The sequence below is a fragment of the Mycteria americana genome, chromosome 7, assembly GCF_035582795.1.
Source record: "Mycteria americana isolate JAX WOST 10 ecotype Jacksonville Zoo and Gardens chromosome 7, USCA_MyAme_1.0, whole genome shotgun sequence".
Classification (NCBI taxonomy): domain Eukaryota; kingdom Metazoa; phylum Chordata; class Aves; order Ciconiiformes; family Ciconiidae; genus Mycteria; species Mycteria americana.
Window position 1 is genome coordinate 48,727,321 of NC_134371.1, and position 15,920 is coordinate 48,743,240.

Consider the following 15,920-nt stretch of genomic DNA (forward strand, 5'->3'; position numbering starts at 1 on the left):
CAGAGTAAAGTTATTAATAATTTTTCATTTCAAGGACAGCATTATAAGATTCTTTTTGCCCAGGAAAATGAACCTGCATTTGCCTTTTCTCTTAAATTTATAATTAGGACTTGTTTCTGTTTACCTCTTTCTGGTTTAATTTGTTCTAGCTGCATTATTGGTTTAATTCTATTTGAAATGAGAAACCCCTCAACTGACAGTCCAGAGCCATTGAAGTTAATGAGAATTTTTTCTCTTATGGTACTGGATTTTAAAGCAGGCCCATGAGAGATCTATCACTCGTTCTTTGTCAAACAAATTGTAAGAAATGTTACCTTTCATCCTCTGACGTCTAAGTTGGTGGCAGAACAGCGTCCCTCACCAGTATGTACTGACTGTACTTGTGCATGTGAAATGTGTAGTAGCCAGAGCTGCTCTGTTGTGCTGTGTGGGAATAGTATGGTTGTCTTTTATATGGATGTTTCTGCCCTCTAGCAAGATGAATGCTATAAAGTTGTAGTCTGAACCAGGTGATTAAAAACTTATCATTGGTAAATTCTGACCGTATGCATACAGACTAAGTTGTTGCACAGTCTTTGAAGCTGTATACATATGCAGCTAAATTACTCATGTTTACCTTGTATTTTTTTCAATTTTCAGGAGCGCTAATGTTTGTTGCTTGGATTACCACAGTTAGTATTGGTGTTATTGTTGCACGATTCTTCAAACCTGTCTGGTCTCATTTATTCCTGTTTGGAAAGGAGGTTTGGTTTCAGGTGGGCAAAATCTCCCCATATCTCCAGCTGTATTTTCTAGCTTTATTGTAAGCAGAATTATAAACCTGCTAGATCTGAGAAATAGGAGATTAAAATTGGTGTGATTTTTTTCTTTCTTTAATCTTATAAAATGGAACAATTACAAATCAGTTCACCTACTTTACTAGCAAAAGCAAAGTCTAAAGAGGACGCTAAGAACATCTTTAACTGTAGATCTGTTGAATGTATTTTAATGACGTATTAAGAAAGCTGTAGAGATTCTAAAAGCAAACTTAACTTTTCTAGGTGCATCGTATGCTTATGTTGACCACAGTCATGCTTACAAGCATTTCTTTTGTGTTGCCTTTTATATACCGAGGAGGTTGGAGCCAAGTAAGTGTGTGCTTTTGTTTTGTTAACTGCAATGTAAAGGTTGGACCAAATGAATGAGAAGGAGGTCCACTGATGACTAACATGTTATAACTATTGCCAAATAAATTGCCGTGAAAGCTGTCCTTAAGTAGACTGATTTCAAATCCTAGCAACACAGAAGAGTGTTACCTCCTTTAACTACAATTGAAAAATTTCAGTATTTTCCTTCCTTCTTCTTTCTCCCAAATAAAGTCCTTGCTCACAATTTCTTTATCTACTATATTAGTCTTCTTCCCATTTCCTTGGAGAACTTGAATTTGGGAGGGGAGAATAAGTGTTGTTGTGAACTTGGACTTGATTAACTGTGTCCAGTGATTAAGCTTAGTCTGGAACATTAGATAGAGATTGTATACCTGTTGCTGTCACCTGTATAATATTTGGTACAAGGTGATATCAGAAATTGGAAAGTCTAGAGAGTATCTGAATTAAACGTGGGAGAAGAATGTGGTCACAGGTATGAGCTGGGAGCTAGGGAAAGGGAATAAAATGTTTTAGGGTTAAGATTAGAACAGGTAGGGTGAGGGGTTCTAATCTTAACCCTAAACAGTGCTGGGAGAAGTTACAAAATAGGCCTCTCCTGAAGAGACAGGATTGAGGATGAAGAGCTTGGAGCATAGCTTCTACAGTCATATTGCTTTCTGCTCTTCAGCTGGTAGAATTTCTCAATACAGCAAAAAGGTGGGACAAACCGTGGGCAGGCTTACCAGTGTTTCATGCTGCCAAGGAGAACCATCTCCATCTAGCTGCAGGACAGCTTACTGTGCCCTGTTGCCTCTGCCAGTCTAAACATGGTGCTGCTCCACCATTGTAACTTACTAATATAAGCATAAATAAAATTATCAACTTTTTGATATTTTTTCTATATCTTTATATAGATATGATATTAAAGAAAAATGTCCTGTGTTTAGCAAGCAGGTTTTCATCCCTATCTCGGCTGTACTGTGATGGCTCTGACAATCTTTCAACCACTTATGGCAGGTTTCAGACCGTCTCGTCATGCACCAAGGTACTCGGAACTAACTCATTAAGTTATAGGAACAGGAATTAAATATGCTTGTTTCTTTAAAAATTATTTTTACATTGAAACGTATCTTTAAAGTAGGTAACTATGTTCTTTGATTCCCCCCAACTACGTAATCAATAAAATGCTTTTCATTGTTTTGTAGGAGACAATTGTTTAACTGGTTTCACTGGAGTACTGGTACAACAGCTAGAATACTAGCTGGTGAGTAAGAGTAATAGTTGTAACTCCCTTTTAAGTGATTTAAAGGAACTTTGTTTATTGTCTGGGCTATTGCTTGTCTAAAACATCTATGCACACCCAGTCTAGGCATCTCTGAAGATTCTTTTTCTTGCTGGCCATCTTCTGTATGAGTTTTAAGTGGCCATCAGGTATGGCTTTAGGGAGAAAAAGTGACTATGTAAAACCAAAGAGATTACAGACAAATCTGAAAGATCTCTGTAATGAGGACCTGTTCTTGAGTAATTTCTTTTTATCTTGGAAGATTTGAGGATAGTGTTTGTACAGTAACATAGTTCAATGTTATTTAATGGGGGAGGGGAGACTCACAGAACCAGAAGCTGGGCTTAATTCTATTAATAGTGACATGTTTTCACAGGCAGCTTAAGCACAAATGTTGTGGTGACTGTGATCTGGTTGGTAGAGTCACAAATGCAAGTGTTTGCATGACTAGGATGTGACAGGGCACTGAGCAGGATGAAAACTATCTTGGCCTTCTCCTTTCCTCCCTGCCTTCCCCCTCACACTGCCAAAAATCCAAACAAACAAAAAACCAAAACAAAACCCCCCACTTTTAGCTGCACGGATTCCTTTAACCTCATTCCCCAAGCAGTTGTAGGCAGTTCATGGGAAATCTATTGCCATAGGTGTTGATAGCATTTTTTTAATTGCCCTGACACAGCACTCTTAGTGTCTTTTTATCTTGTTTTTACTGACTAGTGGTGACTATGTTCTTGGGAATGGATCTGCCAGCACTTGACCTACCAGACCCATGGGACACCTATACAATGATTGGTTTTGTAGCTTGGCATGTTGGTATTGATGTTCTTCTGGAAATACACAGCTACTGTCTCGTACGTAAAGGTACAAACCCAACAAAACTCCTGTTGTTACCTTGCTTGCTGAGGATTGTGCAAAAAATGTAACAGAGTGGATTGAATTTCAGGAAGTGTTCTTTGGCCTCTAACTGGGAAGCTGAAAGGGAGTAACTCTCAAGTAATGGGTGTCATATCTTCTGTACAAACTAATATGGGAGTAAACCAGTTTTCAAGATGAAAATGTTCTAGAAAAATTGGTTTTGTGCTATTTTAAATAGTAGCCTCTTATTTCTCAAACCGTACTTCATCGGGACAGACTGAAATGCCTAAGTATTTTCCAAGAATCTATCACTGTTTGCCATGATTTTAATCCCAGGTGGGTAGGTAAAATCCAGGTTAATTCATGCAGATTTAGCCTGCATTTTATTGTGACAAATTGCTGGTATGAATGGCTGTTATTGCATGAGCAAAATGATCAGAAACTTGAGCACAAACGCTTGCAATTTTGAGTGAACAGGGGAATGAAGGTGAAATCCTGACTCCAATATGTCTAGTGAAGAGACTGGTAGTAACTTCATTGGAAATTCTTAGCTTCACTGGCTGGTGTCTCTGAGAAGAGATGACTGTGCACATGTAAATGACCTGTATCTAAGGCAGAGATGAGACATCTGCAGAATTGAAGCAGCATATTAGTTAAGAGGCTGTGTAAGGTGGCACATGGAGAAGGAGTGATTATAAAAGATGTGAGTTTAAATTTAATCTGCAGTAATTGCTTCCTAGAAATAGAGAAATGAATCTGAAATGTTTGAACAATGAATGTTCTCGTGTTGGCTAATGGAAAATACTTTTTAATGAAATCTAGTTATCTTAAAATGAAAGGGAAAAGGTTTTAGATCAAACAAATGTTTTGTTCAGCTCAGAACTCAGTGTTTTGATGATTCACTCTAGCAAAAGAGAGAAAATGTTTTGCCACTTCAATGTCCAGAAGTTACTTTTTGTAGGTCAGCTCCAGAATAATTTTTCACTTGTGCTGTGAGTGTGATAGTACAGGTCATGAAATGTCACATGAGACTTCCAAGTGCTTTTCAGATTTGATGCTGTATAAGACTTAGTTACTTAGTCACAGCATCAAGACTTCTGTAGTATAAATATGAAAACCCCCCTTCCTCTTAAAAGCAGACTTAACTTTTTTTTTCTTCCCACTAACAGTTGAAGTGATAGAGGATGACAGAGTACAGATACTGCAGTCACTCACATCTGCAGAAGCAGAGGTAATTCACAATTTTGTAAATAACTACTATGACATGGGATGATTCTTTGTTTAAACCAATAAAAAGACTGACACTTCTATGGCTCTTCTTCCCCTTCTCTTGCAGGGTCGTCTGTTTAAACAGGTTGTGTTAACCATCTATGTCTGTGGAAATATAGTATTCCTCATTGCCTTCCTGGCAGCAATCAACCAAATATGAAATAAGTCATTGAGAATTTTGTCATGAAATATTGTGCAGTTGAAAAACCTTCAAGGAATGCTTTCTATTACAACTTTGCCTCCACACCTCCCTGAAGATGTGATTAAAGAATAATAGCACACGTGTCTCATGCTTGGTGTTAGGGAGAACTTGAATTCAAATCTATAGAAGGATGCTGCAGTGCTGCAAAAGCTGTCTTCTGATCGGACTTTTAATGGGAGTCTTTGCCTGAGTAAGGAATGAAGTCTCTATTTTTTAAGTGCAGTAATTAACTTGATTGAAGCTTATAGGTTAAGAAGACTGAGAAGATGTGCTGAAAACGATGTTTTGATAGCCAGTTCTCTAAACCTTTTGTGAATATTATTGGGAAAACTGGAAAGATTGATCTAGAATCTTATCGTATCTGCTCACTTTACTGTGTTCTAATGACATGTGATGTCACAACTTCCTGCTCCTGACAGTTTTGTGCATTAAAAAAAAAACCCTCAGTGAAAAACTGTCACAAATGCAGGTTGATGCATGTGCTAAATGCTGTTGTCTGTCTTTGCAGTTAAATGCAAAAAATATTCTCTCTGCTCTAAGAGCAGTACACTTACACAAGCATATGGGTTTGGGAACATCAGTCCTTTAGTAAAACCACCATTTGCCTCACTCAAAATACTGTTCTGTCCTGTACCCCTCCGTGCTTCTAAACTATAAAGAGAAAACGTGTTTGCAATATAAGTGCACTAAAACCAGTTGTCCTTATCCAAAACTCAAACAGGAGGAACCTATCTGTATGTATGGATTTCTGTGTTTTGCTGTCTTTGGTTGCTTGTGGCTTCTGAATTATTTTTCTGTGTGATTAAGATGGATTTATGCCACTTGATGCTTAAATGGAAGTGAAAATATTTGCTCAGGAATGTTGCAGTTGTATTTGCACTATTGAGCGAGAAGTAGTTTAGGAGTTGGTTTGAATTCAGGAAACAGCTTCTGTTAATGTTAAGTGAGTGTCCTTTGAGCTGGCATGTGTAGGAGACAGAACTGTCTTTATAAGAATATGGGAGGGCATTTTTTTAGTCAACAAAAGATTTATCTAAATATATGAACTAGGTACAGAGAATGGAAAGAGACTATATTGTTTAACTTTTTTGGTTCATGGTTTGCCTAAGTATGGAAGGATACTCTTGAAATGGATCTTGGAAATGAACCCTTAATATGCCATGCAGTACAGTGCTTTGCTTTTGTTTTTTGCAGCTCTGAACAGTTTGCTTCCACACTTAATTTTTGATACTGGAAAGTATTGATTTTTAGTTGTAACACTTCAAAATGTATCCTCAGCCTAGGGCTACTAAAGCAACATGTCTTTACTACCTGATGGCCAGCTCTAAAGTAGTCGTTTGTACATGTGGGTCAGGTAGTGGTTCTCTCCATTTACTAAAGCCGTCTATTTCTGTCTCTTCCTCCATCTCCCCAAATTCACAATGCAGCCTGTTGCAGGGACAAGTCATATTCAGAAAGCTACAATTTTGTAGTCAGTGATCTTTTTCACTGCTCAAGTAACTGGTTTAGCCATAAGAGCATTTATAGAGCTGGGATTAATCCCTTTGTCAGCAACAGCAGCAGAATACAAGTGAGTGTAAGTTGAATTGTCCCCCTTCCTCCTGGAAGCTGGAGAAGTCATGTGCAGATTGGGAAAGGGGGACTATGAAGAAATATGTCAAAACCCATGCTGAAGGGCAAGAAGTATATGGCTAATTGTGTGGGTTTTTTAGAGAACTCTGATCTCAAAAGTCTGGGAATCACAGGCTCATCTAGTACTAAAGTTTTTTGGGGGGACTTTTTCGTATACCATGAATTTATAGAAGAAAATTTCTCAAGCTAGGCACAATTGATAGCCTTTAATTTTAAGTCAATGCTGGATTCTTTCTGTAATACGATGGCTGTACTGAGTGTTGTTTCATTTGCATGTGACAATGAACACAGTGTTTTTAAAACATGATAGTAAATATCTTAAAGTTTTTGTCTCTTTTAGTAAGGTGAAAACACTATCAAATGGAAACTAGAAAAGAATAGTCTTGCTTAGCAGCAAAATGGATTGTCTGTTTTCTTTGTAGATGTTGTTTTATAAATTAAAGCTATCTAAATGCTTCCTGGAGAAACTCTTATTGAAATTGAATATGAAAATGGTTTCTCTCTGTAATGCAGAGTTCCTTTTTCTCAGGAAGAAAAAAAAAATCCTTGTTCCACATCTAATACAGCTTTAAAATTGGCAAAGTTGTCAGTTGCTCTTTGGATAACTTGTTCCTTCCCAGTGCTAGCAATATTGCATAGTTTCTTATGTGAGGCCCTTATGTGTGGTATTGTAACTTATTTGATGGAAAGACTTGTTAATTTTGTGCAATGTTTGTTCACACCTCCACCCTTGCCCTCTTCCTGCATGACTAGTAAGAGGAAGCAAGGTGTCATTATATTCTAGTGACTTCCAAAATTTCTGGTATACTCCTCTGAAAAAAAGAAGAAAAAAGTCTATGGAAGTGTTTGATATCAGCAGGAAAACAGGCGACAGGCAGTTTAGTTCTAGAGACACTGGTGGCTGCTGTATTTTTTTTTTTTCTTGAATGATAAAATATTGTACAGAAGAAAATTCCCGTTGCTTTGTTTCATAAAGGAATCCCACTGAAGTCAAGAAAACGTCTTCACAAGAAGAGATTGAGAAGGTTTCAGTGTTCTCTTTTAGTCTCAGATTAAACTTGTGATGACAAATCAACATTAGCATATTTCTTTTTGGGTTCTTCTAGGCAGGCAAACACTCCCAGTCAAGTAGAAACTTGTGATCAGTCTCACAACAACTAGTTTACTGTTTTGATTGAGTTGTTAGGTGCAGCCTCCAAATACTAGTCATCTGCTCTTGACTTAACTACAAACCGTCCTTCTTGCATATGTTTTGAACGAAAACTAACATGCAAATAGCTCAAATGCGATGGCATTCACTGCTACTTTGCTTTACTTGAAATAATTTTTTTGCTAGCTGACATGTAGGCTGCAGAATGAACTAAGAAAAGGTGTGCTTTGTTTCTCTTCCTTACACTGATAGCTACACTGTTTTCTGTCTTGTCAAAAATCACAAGATGGGGAGACTTCATATTCAGTGTAATAATGCCCATGTTTTTCCTTTACTCAGGTTTGGGAAGGCTAGAGAGATTGCCTGCCTTTTGTTTTCCATCACAGCTTGTAACACTACGTGGCGCTCTTGTTCAAATAACAGCAGTTTTATTTTGCTTGCTTTCTTTAATCTGTCAGTGAGAAGTTGAAATATGTAAAGGATGTCCAAAACAGGAAGTGTTCCTAGGTGAACTAATAAAAACATTCTCAAGCTTTGTTAAGAAACTCGATCTTTAAATTCAAGCCAGTTCATACAGACAGACATTATGAAATGGGTGTTTACTTGATGTCTATGCTTAAGCTTTTGTTTGAACAGTTATGGCCTGTTTTCTTTTGTCGTTTGTGTAAACTGTGCTCTATGTGGGTACATCCCTTTCCAAACAACTTAAGATGAATGGCAATCATTGAGGAAAAACTGCAATCTTCTGCATTTCAATGCAGAAGTTAGTATCTCAATTTTAGACCTTCAGTGCAGGCTGAAGAAAGAAAGACTCCAAGTGAATAGAAGGATGGTTAAGAGGGATGATCTGCTAGTAATTCTGAGAAATTCTTTGCTCACATCAGCCTGATCCCAACTTCTCTAAGGGGCATGTGTGAAGGGGGGAGCTGTTGCATTCACTTACCTGAGGGAGTGGCAACAGCAGAATCAGCACAGGACAAGTGCTTCAGAACAGGCTTGGTACCATCTATTTTAGCTCATATATGAGGTAATTCAACCACTGTATAGCTTCTGCTTCCTCACGCAGTGCAAAAGTGACTTTACATATTGCAAACCACAAAAGCTGAACATCTGTGTCGCACTGAACCAGGTATCAATGATAGTCGTCCTGGATAAATGATACTACACTAAGAAGATCTCCAGCTTTGGCTTTGTTTCTGAGAGATTTTTGTCTTGCTGGACCTTAGAAATTGTTTGGCTTTAATGATGAATTGGAATTTTGCATGGCACCTGTACTGGCATGTGAAAAAGATGATTTGCCTTCTTGTAATTCTGTTCTTGTTGATATGGTATGTGGGAAAGCTCTGGGCTGCAGCACTTGGACGATGAACATCCCTGCTTCCCAGAAGCACACAACTCTTGAATGCTCCATTTTGTGTCTCTGTTCCTCCAAATTAATGCTCTGGTATACATGCTGCTACATAGCTAGTGTATTAGTGTGGGACAGTTCAGATTCATCTGGCACAAACGGAATAGTTTTAATATACGTGACATCAGAATTGCCACACGGCAAAGGAGAGATCTACTGAGCCTGGTATTGTCTCCAGAATGGTAGTAATGAGTCTTAGAGCAAGAGAGGTAACAAGACTGCAGCGATGTCTTTCTCTTTCCAGCAAGATCTCCTTGCTATTTGCCAGAATCTGTGCAAGGATGTCCTAAGCTAGAAACCGCAGCTGGACCCTGAACTTCTGTAGTGAGTGAATTTTATCTACGAAATGTGCAATGTATTATTAAAAAAAAAAAAAAATCTGTTAATGCTTTTGCTCTCCCATTTAATTAGTCACTGTGAGAAAGTGCTTCTTGTTTTTGTTTTAAGCCTGCTTCTTGATGCCATTTTTTAATGACCGGTATTTTGTTTTTACCATCCTGACTTTGTCACAGTTCTCTAGGCCTCTCATGTCTGTGCCTTACTGTCTTTTTCCCTCTATGACTGCTGCTGTATTTCACACTTCTCATAATTTCACACTTCTGATAATCTTCATTATCCTTCTTTCTTTGTCTCTTCAGAGATGGGGTGACCAAACTCTTCTCAAGTTGTACATATGAAGTGCTATGCCATAGTTGTGTTTTGATTTGTTTTCCATGCCTTTCCTAATGAGTCCTAAAGCTCCCTTTGTTTTCATGGCTTCTGAGCATGGAGTTGATATTTTCAGAGGACTATCTAAAATAATGCCAAGGTGTTTTGCTTCCTAGCCAAGAGGTTCGTAACACCACCTTAACAGTTACTTCTTGTGCTGTGTATGGTTAGGGTTATTTCTGGTTTTTGTTTTTTTTTTTTACATTACTTTTCATGTATTGGTAGTGAATTTCACCTGCAGATTTACTATGCATTCACTATTGTGAAGTCTCTCTTCAGTCTCCTTTCTTTTAAACTACTTTGAATAATATTATGTTGGCAGCAGCATTTTTGACCCCTCTTCCAGATCATTTAAGTTTAATAGCACAGATTATTGGGGAAGGCAGGGCATAAGTGTCCACAGCAATCTGCCGCTGTTAAAAAAACTGCTTGTGACTGCTTCATATCATTCTCCTACTCTCTCACTTTTTGGCATATCCTGTTAAGAACCTTTGAAAAGATGTAAAAAAAAAAAAAAAAACCCCACACACAAAAACCCCACAAAAAAACAGGATAGACATAGACAAAGTGTAATATAGTTAAATTTATTTGTTCTTGTCTACTATTCCACTCTCCAGGTAACCATCTCTGACAAGTACTAAAATTTGAGATTATTACCTACTTCAGACTGGGAGCCACCAGGTGTTTAGAGGCTACAAGTCAGCTGATTACTACCATCGTGCCTCACTATGAGGTAGTAGCTTCAGTTTCTTGCTTTGAAACAAGGAAGACCAGCAAAATAGTTGTGGTTGGTTTTTTTGCTGGTGCAAAATTTGAGTCAGCTGTACTAGAATAACACAACCTGAGCTTAATCTGTTTAGTGATTCAAACCAGGCTAAGACCTAGCAAAATAAAGCTATCATACTGATTTGAATATAAGGATGAAGGCTATGAGGCACTTCCCCCTACCAAGAACTATGTACTGGAAAAATCTGACTTGCATCTGATTTTTCTAGGTGTAATTGTACCTTATGGCTGCTTTAAGGGCCCTTAGCTCCTCCCTCATGTGGAAAGAATTAACCTGTTCCTTGGTGAGAGCCTTGGACCTTGCTGGAAAGCTGTGCCCAGCAGTGGCTGCACCTGTAACAGACCTTCTGCTGCGGCTGCAGGACAAGCCATTGGCAACTCAGTATTTCTGATGGGAGGCTTGTGCTAATTTTAGCTCCCTGGCCAACTGAAACCTATAAACTAAGCAGTCTTTTTTTTTTTTTTTCTTGATGGACAGGGACTGCCTGTCTGGCAACCAGTTTCATGGAAAAGCAGAGCTTTCTGAGCAAGCTAGGCAGATGAAACCTTGCTTGGGAGGTCAGGCTGTTCATAGTGTTATGCACAGGATTGATCTGTGAGGTTATTGGTGGGCAGCATGTATGTGGTATGGGGAAGGGAGCAGGGTCTGAGGATGGCTATACTCTCATATGTAAAGTAAAAAGGTGGGTGGACTGTAGAGCTCTAGAAGGTGGCTAAATATTTAAATGCTGACTTTACTATTTTTGGTTTGTTTTGCTGTCACTTAAAGGAATGCTTTAAATTTTGGCCAAGGTATGCTTGGAAACCAGCTTCTATATTTACATTTCTTCCTGCTCCTATGTCTCATGTTTAGTTTTTTGTTAACCAATGCTTTTACCAGAAAAATGCTGGGATGGCATTTTCAATCAAAATTGGATAGATCGGCATACTTTGAAGTGAAACAATGTCCTGTGAAGTTCCATGGAGATGGGTGTTTATCTGCTCTGTGTATATAGCAACAATGTATTCCTGATTGTGGGAAAAGGTACACACAGGTCTTCAGACTTGGATATACACTGCATTTATGGTCTTAAGTAACTTTCTACTACTTTCAGCAAAATCCAGGATTTGTGTGTATGTGGCAGTTGGTCAAATCTAAAAGTCTGTTAAAGTCCATTGGATTATGCAGAGGGCAAAATAACCCAGATGCATAAAACAGAGGAGCAAAACAAGCATTATGATCCAAAAAAGGTGTGTTGAAGAAACTCTTCTTAGCTTTATTCTGCTTTGAGTAGTAAATTTTACTTCCATGTCATTACAGCTGTTAAATCACCTTTTTCCCCAGCTTTGCCATTCTCATCCTCAGAGCTGAAAAAAAACAAAACAAACAAAGCCATTGCATTTCAAGACTAACTTTCTATTTATGATGCTAAATCTCCTTATTTAGAAAAATGAAGAATACACATACCTCCGGTGGTTAATCCAGCAGAATAAGCATTGTTTTAGTGTTATAAAAAGAAATCGGTAGAAGGCATTAGTTCTGGTAATTTTGCAATAAAGCGAGTATATTAAGAAATTACTCCATTATCACCATTTGAAAACTAGCACAGCTCTTTTCTGTTTGTTTCTGTTACCTTCTCTAACGCGTTGCAGACAGATGGTATTGTCCTTGACTAGATGCTGACAGATTAAAAGGATGCATGAATAATTAAGCAAACTCTTTGTTTAAACTAAACTCCTCAGTGGGAGCTGTAAATGTTTGGAAGCCTTTTTCTTTTGTGTTGATGTTCACAGAAAACTTTCCTCTCTTCCTGGTGTAGTGAGTCAGATTGGGAGTTAGTCATATTCCTGATTGGAGTCTGACAAAGTAACTTAGTATCTGTATAAACATCAGTATGGCTATTGTCTGTAACTGGGTATAATGTGGGTTAGTTTGAAAGTGACAGTGCAGGGCAGATGATTAAATGTTAAGGTTATTTTTAGAACAGCAATATAATGCTGCTGTTTGATATGTAAGAGCCTCCCTCCTCCACATAGCTGATCTGAGAATTCAGTGGGAATAATCTCCAGCCCTCTGACCTGTTAGTTTGAAGAGTCACCCAAAATAGCACGTGTTGTTCCTTCACCCTGCATGTATCTCTGTACTGAGAGACAGGGGGTCAAAGCAGCTGTTTACTTGATATATGCATGTCAGCAAATGCCCAACTCAAGTTATGTTTTGAATGCTGAAGTTGTTGCAAATCATAGAAGCATCTGAGTGTAACTTTATATCACAGGGCCACTGATGTTAAGCTTAGCTCTTATAAAGACCCTGTGTACTTTTTGCAGACCAAGGAATTCTGAAAGATTCAAGTCCTGGTTGTGGTTGGAGAGAACAATCAGCCTGATGCTTCACTTATAGCCAACAGTCTGTTTTTGTCTTGCTCTATGTGTTACAGAAACAGATGCCATGCATGAATCTTTCTCTATTAAAAAGTTTTGTTGTACGTTACTTTCTTCAATGCAAATGGAGCTAAGTCTCCACTGTGTTTTTTGAAGGTTGCAGAGTTTCCAGTGGTAAGGAAAAAAATTAGCTAATCTAGACTAGCTACCTGCCAAAAGCCTTGGACTTTTATGTCCCATGAGAGCCTGTTCCACACTGTCAGTAGGTTTTACTGCCTTTCAGCTTCAGTTTTTCCTTTCCTTATTCATTCCATTATGTCTAGCTTTTGTTCCCCTCCAAGGACTTTTAATTTCCCTAATGAGTATTGAATCTTCAAAATGTTTGCACATTAATTCATTTGACTGCAATTTAAAGAAGAAAATAAGCTCTAATAATGCAAAACACTGGTGTCCTAATTATAGCATTGTCATCCTTCTCTCTGCGTGGTTTTTCTGAGGGCACATACTTTGAGATACTGGTCCCCCACCAAGCTCATGGGGAAAGGAAAATTGGTCCCATATGGAAAGAGGTATGTCTTACATTTCTGTCAGTTTGGGGGCATCATTCTAATGATATGTCTCTCTAGATTGGCACATGGAACAATCCCTCTGGCTCCTAGTTGTCCTTGGCCATCACTAACTTTTTCAGTAACTTGCTCTGAAGGTTCATTTCTTTCCCAAAGCAAGGTAGTTACATAAGGGACCGTCTCCTTGGTCTGTCCTGTGCTTCCTTGCTTTCCATTCTCTTTTAGAGTCCTCAGTGCCTGTTTAATGTTCAAATGCTGCAATTCCCCCCCAGAGCTTTCATTTCAGAGAGGATTATTTTTTCTGTTCTATGGTTTGTTGTTTTAGTAATGAATGATGAGGTACCAAAAATAATTTTGACTCCCCTCTTTTCACTGGTGGTGTTTAGAGTGAACCTGCTAGGCTGGGCATCGGTGGCTGCTTTGAAAACTATTTATTTCCCTAAGAAACAGCTCTGTGTAATACATTGTTCTAGATTTAAGAGGCTTTCCTTGTTTTGTTTCCTTTTTAGAAGTCGCAGTAGGATTACAGGACTGCTTGGGAAAAATTGAGTCACTTCCTGGCTTTTTCCACTGATCAAAATGTCCCAGGGAGTGGCAATAAATAGGTGGAGGGGTAAAGAGGAATATGGCTTAGTTCCAAATTCTACTGGACACTTAAGACACTCACTTGGAGGCAGTGCTGACTGTTGGGGTGTATTTTTGAGGCAGTTCCCAAACTGTTTTTAATTTAATTGGGACTAGTTTTTTCCCAATTGGCTATTTTCTCCTTGGTAGGATACTTGTAAGTAAATGGGTAAGACCAAATACAGCTTAACAGAACAGATTCTCAAATATGTTTGCTAGATTTACACTCATCCCCCTTCCCTGAAAGTCAGCGTTTGTTTTCTACTAACCTCAAGAGGGAGAACCCAGATAGTTCAGAGAGTGTCTATGAGCGGCAGGGAAAAATGAAGATGTTTGAGACGCTTCTTTCAGGAGACAAAAATAAGCAAAGATTGTTACAGATAGAGGTGCTCAGCTAACATCTCATCGCCTGTATATAGCCTACCCAAATGGTACTGCCAGCTCCCAGTTACTTCTTGGAAACCTCTTTCCCAGGATCTGTTCAGGAGCGCCCACACAGCAGGCTGTAGGATGAATGAATTGTTTCAGCAGCAACCAGCTGGTGGGTGGTGAGTGTCGCTTCTCCATTGTATGCATATACGTATGTGATGGGGGAATTAAGGGACTAATCTCAAAATATAGCAGGCTGGAGCAGTTGCTGGAGTGGTTTATCTTGCCTATACCAGCTACTTTTGCTTTTAGTTGCTGGCATGCATAAGAGTTGATGGCAGCAGCGTTTGGTCCTGGAGGACACAGGGAAGCGCACAGATAGCAGGATTGGTGTTTCTGAGAAGCAAAGGTCCTCTCAAGTGATAGAAAAGTGCAGGGGGCTCATTGATCAGAAAGGCTGGGCAGCACTGCTGGAATATTTGAGGCTGTTGTATGCATGAATGCATGAGGTTGATACTGTTATAAACCAAGAGCATTACTTACTGAACAGCTCTTCCGAATCAGTGCATACTGATGCAAAAATACCTGAAACTCTTTATGTGATCCAATGACCACCCTCTCTCCTGGCTTTACCTGTATTGTAAAGAAATGCTGGGCTGCTATTGCAGCTTTAGGCAGGGCCCAAACTTACACTTTTGCTGCCAAATTGCAAAATTATTCAGAATATAGTCTGGAAGAGGAGCAGGCAGAGAATATGGGATCAGGACCCATGATCTTCCTATAATTCAAGCACAGTGTTCCTTCCTTGAAGTAGAATGTGACTACTGTCTGAAATCCCCTGCTCTGTAAATATACTTAAATGCAGTTTAATTGTATGCGTTAAAGTGGAACAAAATCATAAAGAAGAGCTTTCCGTGTTTCTGGAAGATCTTGCTATTGTTATTTCAACCTTTTAATATAAAACTTTATAGTAAGAAATAGACATCTTAAGTATTAATATAAAAAGTTTTAAAAAAATAACACTGTGGACTATATAGACTAACCACATGCAGTGATGAAAACTTTCAGAGACTATAAAAATATCTAACTCAGGTTAACAAAAAAAAATGCTAAAACTTGCATAAACACTGTCAAGGCAAGGTTGGCAATGCTGATTCCAGAAAAATGCAAAGTGTAAAGCTGGTTACTAAACAGTCTTTCTGATTTAAGGAGCAATTTGGATTATCTAGGAAGTAGTTAGGATGCAGATAGGCACAAAAACATTCCAGTGAGGAGACAGTGTTAAGAAGCAATGCTGTTAGTTACCTGGTAGAAATGAAAACTAATTCTGCTAATTGAGGTAGCATTAATGGAACTTTTAATTGTCACTTGAAAGAGGACCACTTTTAATCTTTGAAGGTTACAGAAATGGCTTTTCTGAGATAGTTTATTTTCCAAATTTTGATATGGTAACTAGTGCATTGCTAAAGATGAAATAATTCAACTACCAAAATGCAAATTGGCATTTGTTAACAAACAAGAGGAAAGAAATTATTAGTAATTGCATATTAGTCCATGAAACAATCCAAATAGCCAAGTGGA

General features: G+C 38.4%; 2 protein-coding genes across 14 annotated transcripts in view; one reads left to right on the plus strand and one right to left on the minus strand.

The window, feature by feature from the left end:
* FRRS1 (ferric chelate reductase 1) overlaps nucleotides 1-15,920 on the plus strand; it is a 72,277-nt gene that overhangs the window by 24,336 nt on the left and 32,021 nt on the right. For 9 of the 13 annotated variants that reach the window (XM_075508287.1, XM_075508284.1, XM_075508283.1 and 6 more), the window contains 7 exons: nucleotides 640-755; nucleotides 1,041-1,127; nucleotides 2,075-2,172; nucleotides 2,333-2,391; nucleotides 3,127-3,270; nucleotides 4,434-4,495; nucleotides 4,601-9,160. In XM_075508287.1, the coding sequence (XP_075364402.1) occupies nucleotides 640-755; nucleotides 1,041-1,127; nucleotides 2,075-2,172; nucleotides 2,333-2,391; nucleotides 3,127-3,270; nucleotides 4,434-4,495; nucleotides 4,601-4,693 (659 nt within the window). In that variant the 3' untranslated portion in view covers nucleotides 4,694-9,160. Of the gene's footprint in view, nucleotides 1-639; nucleotides 756-1,040; nucleotides 1,128-2,074; nucleotides 2,173-2,332; nucleotides 2,392-3,126; nucleotides 3,271-4,433; nucleotides 4,496-4,600; nucleotides 9,161-10,250; nucleotides 10,367-15,920 lie in introns of those variants that run through there. The other 4 variants (XR_012776569.1, XR_012776567.1, XR_012776568.1 and 1 more) reach the window with 4 other exon arrangements.
* PALMD (palmdelphin) overlaps nucleotides 11,653-15,920 on the minus strand; it is a 29,167-nt gene continuing 24,899 nt past the window's right edge. Inside the window, exon 8 of the mRNA XM_075508294.1 lies at nucleotides 11,653-11,766. Within this exon, the coding sequence (XP_075364409.1) occupies nucleotides 11,723-11,766 (44 nt within the window). The 3' untranslated portion in view covers nucleotides 11,653-11,722. The remainder of the gene's footprint in view (nucleotides 11,767-15,920) is intronic.